Source organism: Etheostoma spectabile, chromosome 17 (genome assembly GCF_008692095.1).
Source record: "Etheostoma spectabile isolate EspeVRDwgs_2016 chromosome 17, UIUC_Espe_1.0, whole genome shotgun sequence".
Classification (NCBI taxonomy): Eukaryota; Metazoa; Chordata; class Actinopteri; order Perciformes; family Percidae; genus Etheostoma; species Etheostoma spectabile.
This window is the reverse complement of record NC_045749.1, coordinates 5,561,418-5,579,460: the sequence shown is the minus strand read 5'-3', so window position 1 is coordinate 5,579,460 and position 18,043 is coordinate 5,561,418. Positions and strand designations below refer to the sequence as shown.

Genomic DNA, 18,043 nt, shown 5'->3' with positions numbered 1-18,043 from the left:
TTTAAAAGCTTAATATTTGAAAAAGTATACATAGCAGAAAAATAGTTGTAGTAGTAGTAATAGTAGAAAGAGCTGAAGATTTAAAAAGTTGAACGGTTTTAATAGCTGAAAGTATGCAGAAGTTAAGAAGAGCCAAAAAACGTACGGAATAATAAAGAACCAAATAACAATAGTTGGAATGCTGTGCAATGCTGTGCAAAGTACAAATACTTCATTACGTTACTTAAGTGAAAATTTTAGATATCTTTACTGGAGTAATTTTTTTACAGGAGACTTTTTACTTCTACTCGTTACATTTCCACACAATTATCTGTACTGTCTACTCTTTAAATTATAAAAAATAGCCTTTTTACTCCTATTTCAGTTTGGCTTGTTTTGATTCCGGCTTGTTTTGTTCAAAAAGACCAGAAACCTATCCAAATTAATCACGCCATCTGGATAGATTGAATTGGATTGTGGTTGGATGATAAGTTGGAACATGTAGCAGTCCGACACCCTGTTGGTTTGTACGCAATCCATACCACCTGCACATGACACCAATCACGTTACACCCCAGCATGGAAATAGCAGATGTATGTAGCCCAAATATGATCATATCACTCCGGTCTTGAAATCCCTCCACTGGCTGCCCATCAAACACAGAATTCAGTACAAAATCTGTCTCCTTACCCACCAGTGCATACATGGAACTGCCTCTGCCTACCTCAGTGAACTCCTCACCCCACACACCACCTCACGAAACCTCCGCTCCTCCATCTCTACCTACTGCCTGCACCAACCAAGGACTAAACTCTCTACTATGGGAGACAGGGCCTTCCAGGCAGTCGCCCCACGGCTCTGGAACGCACTCCCAGAGACCCTAAGGGCCCCACGAACTGTGGAGATTTTTAAGAAGGGCCTAAAGACATTCCTATTTCAAAAGGCCTTTTAACAGTCATAGTTTGAATTTTAGTCTCATGGTGTTTTATTTCTATTTATTGATTTTGTTATATTCTGGGAACTGTTTTTAGCTCCTTGCCACTGTAGCACTTTGAGATTTCATTTGAAATGTAAAGGGCATTATAAATAAAATGTATTATTATTTTTATTATCGTGTCAGTGGCAGAGACTCAAGAGAACTCGAGCGAAATGTCCCAACCAAGCACCAGCGAGGAGTTTGGTAGACTGGAAGGCCGGCCAACCCTTCTACATCCCTGGCTGCACCTGAAAGAAGTTTTTGAAATGGTTGGCTGCCAAAACAACTCCTTTCAAATGCGCTCCAAGCTTTGTACACCCAAGTAGGCTACCACAAGCTAATAGATTCCAAAACTCGCCATCTAATTTGAAAAAGCACAGTGATATTATTTTTTCCCTTACATTCCTTTTATACTTATACTAGTTTGGAAACCAGTACTTTTACACTTTTAATTGACTAAAAAGCTTGAGTTGATACTTCCACTTCTACAGATATCTTTTTAAACCCTAGTATCTATACTTTTACTTGAGTAATGAAAGTGAATACTTTTGACACCTTTGGTGGCTCACATGATTAAAACCACAGCTTGAACAAAAAACGTTATTGAAAGCTGTAAAGCACAATGCCTGGGGTCAACAAATAGAAAACTGACATTTCATATGAAACACAACGGTTTTCATGTTTCTTTCTGATGAGTGTTTAGCAACGGAGCTACAAATTCACATGTGCGTATGTGTTGTTATTTATTTTGTAACAATGCAGCAGAGTAATTTACATTGTGTTGAGCCAACGATTAAAAAAGACTTTGAGTCACCCCACACAAAGGTTTTTGTATGTTATGCAGAGATTAAATCCCTTCTCCTAGAAACCATCACGCTGTGTTTGGCAGTTTGACTGGATGAACCACTCAGAGACAAAAGCACAACCACAATCTCACCATTTCGGCTGACTCATCATCTTTGGCAAACACTAAACAAAACTCTTTTTTTAACATTTTAGAAATTACACTCATTCATTTTTGTTTCAAGACTAGCATGACATTATGTCACGTCTCTTGTTCTATCGTGTTTTGTCTATGTCTTTTTGTCTATGTCTTTGTCTTTATCTGTATGAGCTTGTTTTTAATGCTACTGCAAGGTGACCGTTGGTGTCCTGAAAGGGGCTATTAAATAAAATGGATCATTAGTAATGTTGGAGAAATAATGGCAGTGGATTGTGTGTTGTGTGATTGTGGGACCAGTTGAAACTTTCTGCATGGATCATTTCTTTTCTGGTGTCAGGTGGAAAACAACAGTGTAACAGGTGATAAAAAACAACCACTCCCAGCCTCTCCCAGCCTCTCCCAGCCTGTCCCTTTGCTCTTTGCTTTCTCCATTGTTACACTCCAAAACCACTTCATCTACATGTCTGTCCCTGTTTGTCCATTGACAAACCAAACTGTTTTTCCCTCACTCTCTCCATCCCTCTTTCTCTCTGTCTTCATCCATTTATTTTAGCATTAAAATAGTAGGAATGCTGTTCAGTGGGTTCACGTAGGTCTCCATGCAAACTCAAAAATTTACAGAAACTCAGGCTCCCATTCAGCTGATAAGGAATTACACGGTTGGACATATAGTTGGGTGCTAAATGTCATGTAAGATTTTTTTTAAATAATTAAAATCTTGGCTTCATTTCAAGTTCATGTGTTTATTCATGTGCAGGACACATAAACAAATTAGACTTGGATGAAACGAGTCTATGTATCTATGTGTATCCCAAGTGAATGCTGCATGTGAACGGTTGGTTGCCATTTACAAAGACCCAACACAAACACTTTAAACATGAGGGCACACATAATCCTACATGCAAGAACCGAAGACATCCTCCCACTGCACAAACACAGCCCAAAACACCTGTCAAACTGGTAGTTTCGCCCTGTAGAATGGAGGAGTAGGTGAGAAGACTTAAAGGGAGGTGTGTTAGGGGGAAGGGGGGAGATAGATAGCCTTTAAAAAGCAGATCAAAACAGGTGACACATCTCATTCTAGAGGAAATCACACAGTGTTTGGAGGGTTTGGATCATGGCTTCCACCATGTCGAATGATTTTTTGCCCACAGGTGGCAGGATCTTTACTTCCATTCCTGACCTGTTTTTCATCCCTGAATTTGTAAGTTTTTCATCTTGTCATGACATTTTGTTATTATTTGGGTTTCTCCTCTTTCCTGTTTGAAATATTATCCCTTTTGGTCTCCCAGTCGTTGTTCCTCACCCAAGTGGGTTGTTAAACTAAGATTTTATTCCATTTATCTGCCTGTTTCACTCGGGATCTTGTTTCTTTGACTCTCTGTGTCCTTCTTTTGGGCCAGATGTCTGTTACTTTTTGCTGTCTTTATGTTGTCATTTTAATTTCAATTTATGAGGCCTCAGATCTCTGCAGGGTAAATCCAAACAGCCAGCTAAATTATCTGTCCAATCTGAGTTTTCTCTCGAACGATTAAAAAAAACCTTTTGAAATGTACAAGTTCCACCAAAACAAGTTCCATCCTGAGGCTATTTTGCAACGGCACCGTGGCTCTGTCCGGCGCCTGGCCATGACGATTGTGATTGGTTTAAAGAAATGCCAATAAACCAGAGCATGTTTTTCTCCCATCCCAGAAAGGAAAACATCAACTTTAACAGGTTTTGGCAACGAAAAGCAAAAGTGGAAAGTCACACTATTTTGGCCTGTGTAGTTTTTTTTTTACTTGTAGGTTGAAAGTGTTCTGTGATGCAATAGCTTTATTTTAGTAAAAATGATTGAAATCTTTCTCCATATACACCGCATGTTTGGGTCTTTAGCTGCAAAAAAAAAGACTTAAAAAAATCAGCCCAAAACATTTAACACTGCAGGTCACAACAAAAGCAATGTCCAGACTCTCAGAGAGGAGAAATGTATTTAGAACCTCCATTGCCAAGAGGACCTTTTTTTTTTTTTTTTTTTTTTTTTTTTTTTTTTTAATTTTACACATTCTGAATACTGTTTAAAATGTAGCTTACAGCAGTTTGCAATAAGTTTACCCAATACTCACAACACATTGCAAGAAAGCATTTAAATGTTAAGGTTTGAATAATTTTGAAGTGGTATTTAACACCTTTTTTGTTATAAAATAAAAGGTAATTGGAAAGGTAATTCTCTTACACAGGTTCAGTTTGTCATTGCTAACCATAAAAATACTAAACCTACACATGTTTTTGTCTTTACTACTAATTGGACAGTAATCAAAGGCAAGAGAGGGTGAACCTTGGCTGATCCAGATCTGGTTCTCCAATCACACTCTCAAGTTGGTTAATCAGAATTGTCTAAATTTGTGGATTTAAGGCGCATTCTTTCTTCTTTGGGGGAAATTGTTAAAAAAAATGAAAAGAATTTCCCTACTTGAGGTCAATTTAGAGTCAATATGTTGAAAGCTACTGTTTCAATGAATTATTTAGAAAATATTATAGCACACCCCCATTTCTGTACAGAGAACTAAAGATAAAATCGGTGTGACCCAGGTGGAAAAGCAGCATTAGTTGCAGAGGAAGGTGTAAATCTAAACCAACCATCAATTCACATGGTTTACTTGCTGGCTTGGATCTTTTTTTTCCTGGCTGTGGACCAAAGGACCTTTCCATGAAGTAACCTGCTGTTCAGGTATGGAAATGTACTGGTATTGTTTATCATGCTGCTGAGAGTTGGCACTGTAAGTTTAAATCATCACAGGTATAAAAGGGCAGGGTTTGCTTTTGTCGTTAGTCGTCTTACCGTAATCAACCTCTTTTGGCTTTTTATATGTCACTATACTTGTCTACACTTGTTCTGTGATCACTTTCTTTTGTTCACAATATAAAAGGGCAGGGAAGATTTCTGTCAGATGACTTGCTCGGCAGCTTTATGGCAATTGTCCATCGTCGTTTTTACTGGAATGAAACTGAATGATGGTGAAATTTCAAATAAAGGTAGTTCAGAAGGCAGAAGGAGAAAGCAGAAAGATGTTTAAACAAAGAACACTTAATCACAACACATTTTCCTCATTCACATCTGTGTGAAATTGTGTGTGCTACATGAATGAAATGAACAAGATTGCAAACAAAGCACTGAGACATACAGCATATACATATAGTGCTGTTTGAGCTGGCAATTGTTTCAAACAAAAATTTAAAACCGAGCTTAGGTCATATGGGAGAGTGTAGGTTGGAGTCCATTGATTTAAAGGAACACTCAACTAAAATGATCACTCCTTGTGGGTGTGAAGGGGGCTCTGAAAAGCTACAGTAGCTCCTGGGGGGTGGACGACAGCTATAGTCAGCTGGAATTCACACCAGTTACAATACATTCCAAGGGAATAAGACAAAAAAATGATTCCAAATGGATCAAAATGCACATGAAAACCAACCACAAGAGCAGCAGCATAATACACTAACATATCACCACATATACATTTTCCCAAATGATCAGTTTCTTCACATAGCTCAACCAAAAGTAATATTTTTATTTTTTATTTTTGAACACCTGAGTTGACAGGGAGGAAGATTGTGTTCATCATCCGGCATGGTCTCACAGAATTCCGTGAAATGATCACAAACTGTTACCAGCGCATTGCGTGGTCGTGGCAATGTGTGAAAATTCCATGTGGCCACCACGGACAACAATGCCAAAGTAAAGTCAATGAGAAGATGACGTAGCATTAAGAGCGACAGCGGTAGTAAGTAGTATGAAAGCCCGGAAATCCGCATTGGGAAGTTGGCTGGGGTGGTGGCTGGGGTGGTGGCTGGGTCAAACAACACAGGACTTTGACCCAGGAGACCGGAGATCGTGTCCCGTGTGTCACGATTGCTAAACCCAACCGTCCCAGCCCATTGTTCTTTTCCTAAACTAACCCATTCTTCTTTTCCTAAACGCAACTCGTTGTTGTTCCGCTCACCAACAGCCTTTTTGGTGATTCCGTGAAACGGCCACAGATTTTGAGTAAATGGGCCGTGTTCATTTCACGGAATTCGCTTCTTGTTCAAATTCAAATTCAGCTCACAGCAGTTTGTAACAGCCCTGCAAGACAAAACAAAGCTGTGTCCAGAATCTCAGAGGGGAGAAGTGTATTTAGGAATTTCTTTTTTGTTTTTTTTCAAATTTTACACAATCTGAATGTTTAAAATTCACCTTACAGCAGTTTGTAATAGCATTCTAAGGTTATATAATCCTTTAAATTGCAATAATGCATTTAAATGTTGAGGTTTGAATCATTTCACAATGGCATTCATCACCTTTTTCACAATATCTGCTAATTTGGGAACATGACTCTCATAACACAGGTTCAGTTTGTCGTAAAAATACTAAACCTAAAATGTTTTTGCCTTTATTCCTAACTGGACAGTAATGATTTTTAATGCAGGGATTGTTTTAACCATATGAATCAACAGTGAGGAAGTGAATCATGTAGCAGAATTTTCTTGACGTACATACTGACACAAACATTTCAGAGCCATCTGGTGGACTTCAAAGATAGATTTTATGGAAACGTAATGGGCTGTTGGCCAATTCCCTTTTCCCTGGAATGGAAATACATGTTCCTCTGTTATGTGGAAAGATAAAACTGATTTGGAAAAGCAGAGATAAGGCTTACACAATATTTGCAGATACCACTACTGCGGCTTGAAGTTGTGTAAAGCAACTTTGTGTTTTTACAGTAGTGAATTGTGTTTGCTTATCTGTGTATCCCACTTTCTCAACATGCTGTGCTTAAGCACCTTCGAGTATAAACTATCAACAAAGTGAGCGTCGTACAAATGAGTGGACGTGTAATATAACACCAGAAACCTTGACAAGCCGATTTGAACTGGCTTACCACTTAATGTGATCTCAAGAACTTGTCTTTCACAGGAATCCCATGTCTTTAGTTTAGTTAGTTTTTCTAAGTTAAAATATTCATCTACTAATTCACAAGAAGGTTGAATATAACATCAGGGTGTTTTGTTGATAAAACCTTTCAAACTCCTGGTAAACCAGAACAGATAATGTATCATTTGCTGGGTTGAAAGACGTTTTTTTTGAATTATTAACATCATGTAAAGTGTCATTTGTTTGTTTCACAGCAACATCAGCCAACTAACACTACTTTGACCATAGGTTTTCTACCAGTGTGGTGTGTGGACAACCCTTGTTTAAACCCACATAACTCCATTTAAATCAGTCAGTGTAAGCATCATATACTGTAGTTTCAATGAAGTAAAAAACATAAATAAAATATATTGTACCTTCAAGTTAACATTTGAGGGAAAAATCAGAGTTTGTATGGATGAATGAATGTCTTTTGGTAGAGAAATATTTGAGCCACCTGCAGGGGAATTGTGTAATTTAGGGCGTGGCACATTCTTTTCATGTGGTCAGGTTGAATTTTGGTTGCCTAGCTCATAAAAAAACAATGCGGCCAGATTACTCACTGTGGTTAGACAGCTGAATGAAATCTGGCTTTTCTGCATTTATGAGATAATTTTACATAAGAGAGGCACATTCTTTCATTTCAGTTTTTAGCCAACAGCTAGGCTTCAAAAGTGCTGTTGAATTTTCAAATTATTGGTGGAATTACAGCTGGCTAAGTGGCAAGATTTTAAATAATGTAGGAACAAAAACTACCTATATTGGTTTAACTTTAGCAAAGTAGACTGAATGACTTCATTAAGAAAGATGAGAAGAGAGAACCTGGATGAACTGGTGGCAAAAGTCTTAACCTGTTTAGTTATACATATTCAACCATAAAACCATGCCAACCTTTTAAATGACAAACACCACAAACATGTATGTCTTCCACAAATCCAGGCAAAAATCTTCAAATATAAACCTGATTATCCCTGTCAAAATCAAAATCCCTGTGTAGCAGGACATGCAGTATGGGTAAAAAGTTGTTTTAAAAATATATACTGTAGGCTAGTTCTTCAGAAAGCTGGGGGGGCAGTTGTCTTCTCTACATGTGTTAATTCTTCACCCGAGAGGCTGTGGGGTTTGTTCTTTGCTGCAGTTATGGGAAAAATCCTCTCTAGAAAAGCAAATGTGTTGTGGATCTGAATGTGCCCCAGCAAGTGTTTGTGCCAGCTCTGCTCCTGCACACCTGATCCTCAATGTCTCAATGCTGATTGATTGAGCTGTGGAGACACCTGTATGTAGCCCTCAACTGGAGCAAAACAAAGCTAGGACACAATAGGCCTTCTCCACAGCAGACACCTGTCAACATGTTCAATAGATACTGGTGTAAATGGTTTTCCTGTGCACAATGACTACAGCAAATTCCTCTTATCATGGAACAAATGGTGGAGGTTCATGCTTCATAATCTAAATACCAAACACTCTTTCAGGCACAATGTTTGTCAAAGGAGGAACGAGAAAGACTGTGAAACTACATCTAAGAGTGACGTTTGAGGGTGTGTGTTTTAAAGGCTCAAAACTTATTTTAAAGGGACATCACCAATTTTACACATAAAGCACATTAAATTACATTTTTCATTCTGTTTTTACAGTCACACACAGGGCCGAAATGCACAAACTTGCCCAGGACCGATGGAGAGATGTCAGAGTGAGGGGGCTGCCCATAAATGTTTTTTCAAGTGGTTAGTGGTTTGATGCCTTTCTCATGGGCATCTAGGCAGTGCAGAGGGGGTGAGCTAGCACCTCTCCAGCTACAAGTCCACACTCCATATTTGGTCGGTACTGGGACTTGAAGGTAGAGACCGGGGAACGTAGTTCTAAAGAGTTGAATATTTCCCTCAAGAGTTGGACGAGACCAAATACGTAACTACAAGAGAGAGAATAACTTACTTACATTCAGCTGGTAGACACAAACATTTCTCCAAACTGAGGATGTGTACATAAGCAACTGTTTGCTAACAAGATCACATGTCAACAAACTGTATTTCTAAGTGTGTGGTTACAACTTTTGTGCTGCCCCCAGGTAGCCAAAAAAATCTCTTATTGCCGTTTTAAAGGTGCAACACTGTTATTCACAGTCTGCCATTTTCATACAAATACAAAAGTCTAAAATGCACTGTACACTAGCTGAGAAAACTAAATTTTTAAATCCATCTTTTTCTCTCTCTCTTCCTTTTCCCCCTCACCCCTCTCTCCCCCCCCCCCCCCCACTGCAGGTGTTCGGGGGTTTGGTGTGGATGCTGTTGGCATCGGCTGAGCTCATCTATTTTCCCAACCCTCTGAGTTGGGTGATGTTCGTGTCTCTCTTCTGCTTCATAGTGACGACACTCTGGTTCTTCATCTTCCTCTGCGGAGCCAATCAGAGCAGCATCTGGCCCCCCCTGGTTAGACACGCCCACCACCTTCTAAATGATTTAATTTAGATACAGTAGCTACTGTAAACTTGTTCACCACATAGTGTCGTCCAATCATATTTTAACGGTTATTCCTCCGGCTGCCTTCTTTCTCCATCAATCTTTCTCCCTCCCTTACTTCTTACTGTATCTTTTTAGGATGTGGGTTATCATTTTGTAGCGGTGGTTTTCTACCTCAGTGCGTCAGTGATTCTGGCTTACATCACCTTATTGAGAGGAGTGATTGGTGATCTAAAAATATACCGGCTGGACATTGCTGCAGTGGTATGTCAAACACACACACACACACACACACACACACACACACACACACACACACTACAATATTCAGATGTACTGTAACTAAATTAACATTCTGGGGAAACTAACATGTAAACAGCATTTCTACGATTTTTCCAATTTAGAGTCTGTTAACAGTCCATGATATTTTCTGTCCAGAGTAATTTCATACCTCCCCTTAAGTAGCTTTAATGTTGGATTGTCAGCATTATATACAGTGAATGTATATGATACTGACAATCCAACCTTATTGTGAACAAAAAAAAGCTAATTTCAGCTTTTCTTCAGCTATGTTTTTAATTGCACACATATTTCTACACATTTCAACCTGACAAATTTGGCATTTTTGTGAATCTTTTTTTCGAGGACAGTGGGCACCACTGAAGCCACATGTGCAAAATTAACTTCAGTCTGCACAGCAGCAGTTCATGGGGACCAAACTAGTTCGTTGTTCACTTCACAAACACCAAATAAGAACGAAACAATTATACACTGTACCGTTTGAGAGAAACAGGTAAAAGAGCAAAGATACCAATATGTCCAGGTCAGATGTCTGAGGTTATGAAAAAAAAAATGTGGACTTTCTGTTTTTCAGAAAGTAATGGAGGTGAAAGCAATGAAAACACCACATTCATTAGTATTTAGAGATGAAGCAGTCATCCAATGTGATGAAGAAAACCTGCATAATGCTGGAGAGAGGCAGGATTAGTCACTATTCTTTGTTACCGTTATGCACCTTTAGTTTTTTCCAGTAATTCCATAAATTACTAGAGACAAAATACTATATTGAAGCAAACTGCTGATTTTCATTCCTTCCTGTTTACCTTAAATAAAAATTGGTATAATACATTAACTCTATCTTTTCTTTAAAGAAAACTATCGGTGTGAAGTTACTTCAATTTTTCACTCTGTAAAGATGTAAAGTTAGTATTTTCTGTGTTGGTGTATGATGAGTGTTTATACTCTGTGTGTCCTGAGAGACAGTGTGTGTTATCTCAGTGACAAATAATTACAAACAATACACTGAGGCTGGGAACGCGTCCCAGGACCAAAAACGTAGAGAGGAAAGATGAGACCAAACACCTTCAAAAGTTAATTCAAAGACCTCAAAGTTTCAGCGAGGCTCAGCCAAGTGTCTAGAGTCCCTCCTGGTGCTCCCTGAATGCGTGCCGTAGAGAGTTCCATAGACTGTAAACTACAGGAAGGAAAGGGTCCATGCACAGATAGACAGGTCAGGAGATGGTTTCCAATGGGTTGCTGTAAGTACAGCAAATACAGCACGCTTTTGAGTTTCAGAGAACTGAAAGGCTGACAGATCATTCAGAATAAAGACTAACAGTAACCGGCACAGTAACATCAAACAGGACAGCAATTGTCATTGCAAGATTGTTCCAGAACTGACCAATGTGAGAGCACTCCCAGATTCAATGAGGATTGTGGGACCTGTTTTGCTCAGGTGACTGTTGGTAGTGCAGACTGTAGTCTGAGTTTTGCACATGTGGCTTTAGCTGTGACCACTGTCGTTTAGCAACTGAAAAAAAAGATCTCCACAAGAATTTGAAATTAAGTTCTGTGCGTTTGAAAAATGTTTGGCTGCACAATGTGTAATTGTGATGTCTGTGGGGTTAAAGACACAATCTCATCTTGTAGCTCAAATGCAATTGTATGCATCTCCAGGTTGTCAATATGTTGACATCTGTGGTCATGTGACCAGGTTTAGCAACACCACCATCTTTCTATCTGAAGGTGACAATCATCCGTGTGTTTCTGTTTGTGTGTGTTTGTGTGTGTTTTCAGGTGATGTCTTATGTGGCCACTCTTCTCTACTTCCTGCATGCCATTTTCTCTGCCATCCGATGGAAGAGGTCCTAATAAGTCAAAACACAAACCAAGAACAATACGACCAAAATACGTAGAAACCAATAACCAGCTGACTTGTCTTTTGACTAAACGTTCTTTTTATTTCTGTCAGCAAGAGTAACTTGCTTATTAAAATTGTTGCCAAAGTGAGTGAATGAGTGAAAACAAAAGGAAGGTATTGATAAATGTTACTTATTGTTGGTGGCCTTACTGTACAGGTAAAAATCCCATACCATGTAAACATGTATTACAGATGAATAATGAATGCTAGGAGTTTGCCTCCAGCTTGCAGTGAACACTTTTACAAATGAAAGTGACATTAAAGCATTTCACTGGAAAGTGTAGAAGACATGTAGTAGTAGAGCTTAGCATTAGTATCGCACAGTACTTTCAAATTGCTAATAAATCCTCAGAGGCATTTAAAATCTGACAGTTATTTAAAAGATTTGTTTCCTTGCATGTTTTCTCTATGTTTACAATGAACAAAATATAAATGCATAACTTGGATAAACAACTCCCCTTGACAAGTGTTTTTGTTCAATTTGAATAAGTTTCTCATTTTTTGATGATACGAAAAACTTTAAAAGTTGCCTTGCCACACAAAAGCGGTTTTACTTACATTTTTTGAAATATGTTAGGCCCATTAGAGTTTGTGTTATGTTGTGAAAGTAAAAATGAACAGCTACCTCCTCTGTCAGCTCTAGCCACTGAAAAGAAATCAAGCCAATTACACAAGCTGGTCAGTCTGACGTCATGTTGCCTGAGCTCATTACTATTCATGAGAACACCCAATCGCGCTGGGCAATAGATAATGATAGCCAGGCTCTCATTGGCTAGCTGTTAGCCGATCAAAGTCAAGCAGCTTAGTTCATTGAATATTAATGAGAACTGGCACAATTTGAGCTGAGTCTTCTTGCAGGCTTTCTATACCACACTAGAATGGCTTGAAATAAGGTAACCGAGGCATTTTTTTTCCGTAAAAAATGTTCCACAGTCCATGGTAGAACTTCCAACATTACCACAACGTAATGAAAAATGTATGGCAGGGCACCTTTAAGACACCCCTGCTCTTTGCAAAAACAATGCAGCTGTAGAAGAGTGTATTGTCTGTTCCTCCTTTCTGTCTCTGTTCCAGACTCACCTGCAGTATCCTGTCAGGTAAGTTGTGTTAGTTTAGCAGTAGTGGTAGTGTGCACATCCCCACCGGTGAGGTGCAGGGCAAACAGTAGCTGGATACAACTTAAAACAATGAGGAGCCCACACTCTGCTAATTCTCCCATACATTTATAGTGCTGCGACGTTTCAACCCTGTTGGGTCTTCCTCAGGCAAATGGTGGCTCAAGAGCATACATTGGGCACAGACATGGTCAGCTGATCATGAATAAGCTGAGCTCATTTAAACTAATTACCCATGCCTTGAATTACCACCTTTGCCATAGTCACCACATAAAACCAATAATGAAAAAAATCACATATACACAATATGCACACAGAAAATGAAAAAATTGAAAAAATGGCCAAAATCACAACTTACAAAATAACATTATGTGGTACATTATCCCACATTACCACTTTTGCTTACTGTGTGGCCTTGACCAACTGCCACTGCGCTTGTTTGAAAACCATGATGTCTCTCTGTGTTGTGGGTGGGCCAAAAATTCTCTGGGCAGGCAAAGCAGAGATGTGGGAGGTAACCTTTCCCTTATGATGTCATAAGGGGAAGATACAGAATTGGCCCATCTGAGCTTTCATTTCCTCAAAGACCGAGCAGGATACCCAGGGCTCGATTTACACCCATTGCCATTTGTAGCCACTGGGGGACCATATGCAAGCTGGGGGAATGCATATTAATGTTGAAAAAAAAAACTCATAAAGTGAAATTTTCATGCCATGGGACCTGTAACAATTACCCAATAAAATCAGTGGTAGAGCATGCACACATGTAATGAGAGGTTTAAGTCTTGACAAAGAAGTCCAGGGTTCAGATCTGACCTGTGGCAATTTCCTGTATGTCTTCCCCCTTTCTCACCTAGCTATCCTGTCAACAATTTACCAAACAAATTCTACTGTATGTGTATTTCATGTTCGGAGTTTGCCTCATGAGAAAACAGTACAGCAAGTCTTTATGTGCTACATCTTGCTTCTTACTTCACTTTCTTCATAGTCAAAGTTAAAGTTAGTTATAGATAAAGATTTAGCATACATGACGTCAGTGCATCACATTTACCCAGACATTAGCCTGATTTGTCATGTTTGGGAAGTAATTTTGACTGGAATTTAAAGCAAAGAAGAAAATTGTATTTATTTATTTTTGTCAATGAAGGAAGTGAAAGAAAACAAAAACAGTGAAGTTGCGGGAAATTATGTGGCCATCTTTCAAATTGCACATTTCATCTAAAATATCATTTAGGTCAGCTTTAAAGTAAAAACTTTGTTTGTGAGGTTAAAGTGGTTGAAATAAAATGTCTTCCACCATAAATACAATCGTATATTTTTGAAAAGAAACTCTTGTTCAAGCCATTGTATGCAGTACAGATAAACGCTTCATGCACTCAGCTAACACTATGCAAGGGTCACAAAGTTAGAAAGAAGTCATAAAACTCAGTGAACTGTTTCTTTACTCAGCAGCAACAATGAAGATAGTTCAGGTTTCACTGTGGCCCTAGGACATAAAACTGCTCAGACCCTAACTTTAACCCCTGTTTCAAAACCCCCTTCACAGGTCACCAGCTCACATGAAACACCAGGTAGCCTTGGGTGCTGTAAGATGAAGGGTGTGTCTACTTTGTGCCAGTGTGAGGAGCTGTTTTTGAACTGGAGCAGAACGGGTTTGCCTGCTAACTAAGTTTCCCTACAAGGCTCAGTGACACCTGCTGCTGCTCTGTTAGTTCAGTGGAGAGGACAGGGTGCTCGCCGTTGACTCGACACAGAGAGAAGGAAGAGTTAGAGATGGCTGCAACTACTGCCCAGCCTATGGGGAGCCTGCCCAGCGGGCTGGGGATATGCACCACAGCCCCAGATATATTTTACCTGCCTGAACTGGTGAGTGGACAATGACAGTGGATAAAACGGCGGACTTTGGGGTTCGTTTCCTAAGGAATTAATTGCATTTTGGATATATTTTGGGTTTTCCCTATTTTGATTAAACTGATTTGATGTCAATGTATTTAAATGCAATGAATAATGCAAAAAAAACTGACTGTCATGACTTTATTTCATGGCAACAATTAACTTATTTTGTTCACATCTCAAAAGTAAAACAAGTCATCCCTTCTTCCAGAATGATGCATATGATAGATTCAAATTCAAATTAATTAAAGGCAATTTTAAGACACTGTAGTAATACTGTTACTGTTTGGAGCCTCAGCTGTGCACTTTTGTATCCAAAAGATTAACCAAATGTATGACATTTTTTAAATGCATGCACATAATGTCAGTGTCAATGTCAATTTATTTATATAGCATGTTTAAAAACAACTGGGTTGAACAAAGTGCTTCACCAGGTAAAAACAACAATAGTACAAAAATTGAATACAGAGTACATATAAAAAAAATAATAGACCAATAAAGGTAATAATGTCTTTCCTAAACTGGAAGGAAAGGCCAAAGAAAAAATATGTTTTAACAGTGATTTGTTCGAGAGTAGGGGGCCTTTAAATATGGAATGGTAAACAGAAGTTCCAGAAGTCAGGGGTCAGCAAAGGCTCAATCACCTCTGGTTATAAACTTGGTTATTGGCACATTCATCCAACACTATATATATATTTTATATATATATATATATATATATATATATATATATATATATATATATAGTATGAATAAAATAGAAGAATTTTGTTCATGACCTAAGTTAGATGATAGTCTCAAGGACTTGTTTTCATTTTGTGGTTAAATGTCCAAATAAATACGATGCATAGCTGAAGATTAAAATGGAATTTTGTGAATAGTAGTGCAAAAATGTGCATTTGAAATGGAAGATGATGAATCAAATTCCTTACATGGGAGGAGCACTTTTTCTTTTTCATATCTCACGTGTCACTCACATTGTATCTGTGCTACTAATGTAGGACAGAATGCGGCCGACTCGTCTATTCCCTGAGATAGAAACTGCTCATATGACTACTTTAAAACTAAATGCACTGAGGGATGTGCTTTAATAAGTAATTTAATAATTAATTTTAGTAATTAAGGTTGCTTATTTTAGCTTTTATTCCTAAAGGGTAGTGTTGTGATAAGGATGCAGGTTCCCTCTCACTAACGCTTATTCCATGCAGGAAAAACTTGCAACACATTTGGACACGTCGTAATGGCCAAAGGCTTTAGTCTTGTGGATGTCAACGTCGTCTGCTGGCCCTGATTGAGTGCCCTGCATAGGAGCATGTTGACAAGTTTACTTTCATCAATAATCTTCTTCAATCTTTTTTGTTATTTTGCGGTGTGGAGCAGTGAAAACCTCTGTTCTGTGACGTCTGAAGTGATTCTGATAGTTTCACAGTGTTTCTCTCCGAACTTTAACCATGCCGTGAAATGTTAGAGGCGCGACTTGGCATAGAAATAAGAACCTAATTTGGTTTACAACAGTTGATTCTGTACCAAAAGTGTGTCAATATGAACATGAAATCAGCCATGACTGGAAGTCAGTTAAAAAACAAAATCTTTTAACCCTTGTGTTGTTCCCCCGGGTAAAAAATGGACAAAAATTTGAAATTTTCGTCCCTTTTTCAGACTTTTTAGTTTTAATTTTTAATAACGCCACCTTTTTACCATTAGTTTTATACTACTTTATTGAATTCATGGGCAATAATCCTTATTTATATATAATTATATCTCAAATTTGAGTTAAAAAAGCAGAAATTCAGAATTATTTTAACTAATAGTTAAGATCAGAGGCACGTACAGATGGGTTTTGTCAGGAATGAAAGTTATCAATTGTGTTTGCATAGAGCATTGTAAGGAATCCAATCCAGTGGTAATTTGGTTAAAAAGAAACCCATATTTCAGATATAGACATTTTTTAAAGGGGTCAAATTTGACCCGAGGACAACAGGAGGGTTAAAGACGAAGCTGTGGTCAAATCTTGATGTGCGTTCACTTCAACATGCTCATAGCATCAGCCAGGTGGGGTCCAACACAGTATAACACTTTAAATTCCAGAGAATGTTGACTATACGGATGTGGTCAAAGCTCTATCTAAAGTAACCTGGCAAGTTAAACAACACCCACTTTGTGCTCAGAGACCTTTAGAAAGTAAAGAGAAGTGTTTGTTTAGTCAACATTTAGAGAGATGTGGCTTCGGATCCTGTGGATTTTGTTATTTGCAGACTGCATAGCTGTAACTGAGTAGCTAACACTGTAACTTTAAAAAAGGTCTTGACTTACAGGGGAACTATGTAGTTTTTTTTAGGTAAATCTACCTTAACTGAACAGCTTCAGAGTCATGGGAATGGTTATGTGACTTTTTTTTCGAGTGGAATGGTGGTCGTTTTGGCCACAGTTCAGAGTTGAAGGGCGTCAAGGAGTAAACCTCTATTTATGGGCGCCTGCTCTACCAGCTGGGCCATCCGGGCGCCCAGTCAATAGGATTTGATCCATTCAGTATGTAGCTGTGAATCCAGGGGATGTTTGATCCATAACACAGCACCGTCCAAGCCAAATTATGGGTAAAGGAGATCAGTTATCATGACAGAAAAACAGAAGAACATCAAAACCAGATCCACAGTTAGTAAAACATATTCTCATTCCACACGCTGCCAATTTTTAACTGCACATGCTTTTCTCATTCAGTTTTTTCCTTTCATTAAACTGTCATCACCAAGGTCCATTTAATGTACAAATCCAAAAGGCATTTTTCAGATTGGCATAATTAGATTTAAAGAAAATATGCATGTAGGTCACGGGTCGGTTTGGGGAAAATAGTCTGCATGAGGAGCGGAAAGCAACAGTATCAACGCACATTTCTGCTTGCAGTATTTCATGTCTTCAGGGAATTACTCCACTGCAGAAAAACATTAAGTCATTTCAGACTGATCGCAGCATTCAGGGCCTTGATGCAGTTACAGTCACAGTGGGACAATGGGATTTAGAGATTAAAGATTGACAAATAGGAGAGCAAATAGAGGAGTTGAATCAACATTATAAAGAAAAGAGAATTAACCGGTTAATAGTTTCTAAAGTCCGATCTGTGTAAAACTATAAATCCACATTGTGTTGGCTTTCAATATACTGTACTGTGTGTGCCAGAGAGGTGGGATTTGGTTTGAAAGTTTAGGCAATCACAGAAAAAAAACTTTGAGTCTGGAATTGATCTTTGTACACCTTGGCGTAATTTGCAATTAACTTGGTGTGACTTTCAGTTTAAGGTCAGATCTTAAAAGCCACAATATCATCTGTCTACTCGCTCCCTCCGCCTTTCCAGGTGTTTGGTGGTTTGGTGTGGATTCTGGTGGCGTCGACCCATGTACAGCCTCCGAACCCTCTGGGCTGGGTGATGTTTGTCTCTGTCTTCTGCTTCGTCATGACATTCCTCTGGTTGATCATCTTCGCTGCTGGAGCGCATAAAAACAGCCCTGGCTGGGCTGCTGTCGTAAGACCTGAGAGAGAGAGAGAGAGAGAGAGAG

General features: G+C 38.7%; 2 protein-coding genes across 2 annotated transcripts in view; both read left to right on the top strand.

The window, feature by feature from the left end:
- The first annotated feature begins 2,850 nt into the window (after nt 1-2,850).
- Nucleotides 2,851-11,952, top strand: LOC116705299 (myelin and lymphocyte protein). Its single transcript, XM_032541374.1, has 4 exons — nt 2,851-3,102; nt 9,087-9,254; nt 9,423-9,548; nt 11,361-11,952. Exons 1-4 carry the CDS (start codon nt 3,016-3,018, stop codon nt 11,433-11,435), a joined length of 456 nt encoding a protein of 151 aa, XP_032397265.1. The 5' UTR covers nt 2,851-3,015; the 3' UTR covers nt 11,436-11,952.
- A 2,255-nt stretch (nt 11,953-14,207) lies between these two features.
- malb (mal, T cell differentiation protein (MAL blood group) b) overlaps nt 14,208-18,043 on the top strand; it is a 4,633-nt gene continuing 797 nt past the window's right edge. The window contains exons 1-2 of the mRNA XM_032541373.1: nt 14,208-14,465; nt 17,842-18,009. Of these exons, the coding sequence (XP_032397264.1) occupies nt 14,373-14,465; nt 17,842-18,009 (261 nt within the window). The 5' untranslated portion in view covers nt 14,208-14,372. The remainder of the gene's footprint in view (nt 14,466-17,841; nt 18,010-18,043) is intronic.